This window comes from Penaeus monodon, chromosome 20 (assembly GCF_015228065.2).
Source record: "Penaeus monodon isolate SGIC_2016 chromosome 20, NSTDA_Pmon_1, whole genome shotgun sequence".
NCBI classification, from domain to species: domain Eukaryota; kingdom Metazoa; phylum Arthropoda; class Malacostraca; order Decapoda; family Penaeidae; genus Penaeus; species Penaeus monodon.
The window spans coordinates 44575064-44575432 of NC_051405.1; the positions used below are offsets into that span (position 1 = coordinate 44575064).

A 369-nucleotide genomic window follows, 5' to 3' on the forward strand; every position below is an offset into this window, starting at 1 on the left:
AGCAGCCCCTGCAGCGCCTGGCGCGGGAGCCGTGCCCGCGGGAGGTCGACCGCCGGCGGAGAATACTCACGAGCGAGACGTCGGAGATCTGCGCCGCGTGGAGGAGATGCGAGAGCGTGCGGGGGGGCGTCTCCGTCACGTACAGGTCCTCGCCGCTCACCACCACCTGCTTGTAGGCCAGGGCGTTCCCGGTGCGCAGGATCACCGCCTCGTACCACCTGTCAAAGGGGAAAAGGCGGGTGGTAAGCTCTGGCCGACGTAGGGCGCAGCGTGCGCGTGTGTGTTCGTTCACTCACGATTTGCGAAGCACTAATGAGCAGCGGCGCCTTGTCGATACAGGTGATAAATGCTTGTTTGCCTTGCGGCGTA

General features: G+C 65.0%; 1 protein-coding gene across 1 annotated transcript in view; it reads right to left on the minus strand.

Annotated features, from left to right (window-relative positions):
* Positions 1 to 369, minus strand: part of LOC119586014 — a 21958-nt gene that overhangs the window by 13526 nt on the left and 8063 nt on the right. The window contains exon 3 of the mRNA XM_037934722.1: positions 71 to 291. Within this exon, the coding sequence (XP_037790650.1) occupies positions 71 to 291 (221 nt within the window). The remainder of the gene's footprint in view (positions 1 to 70; positions 292 to 369) is intronic.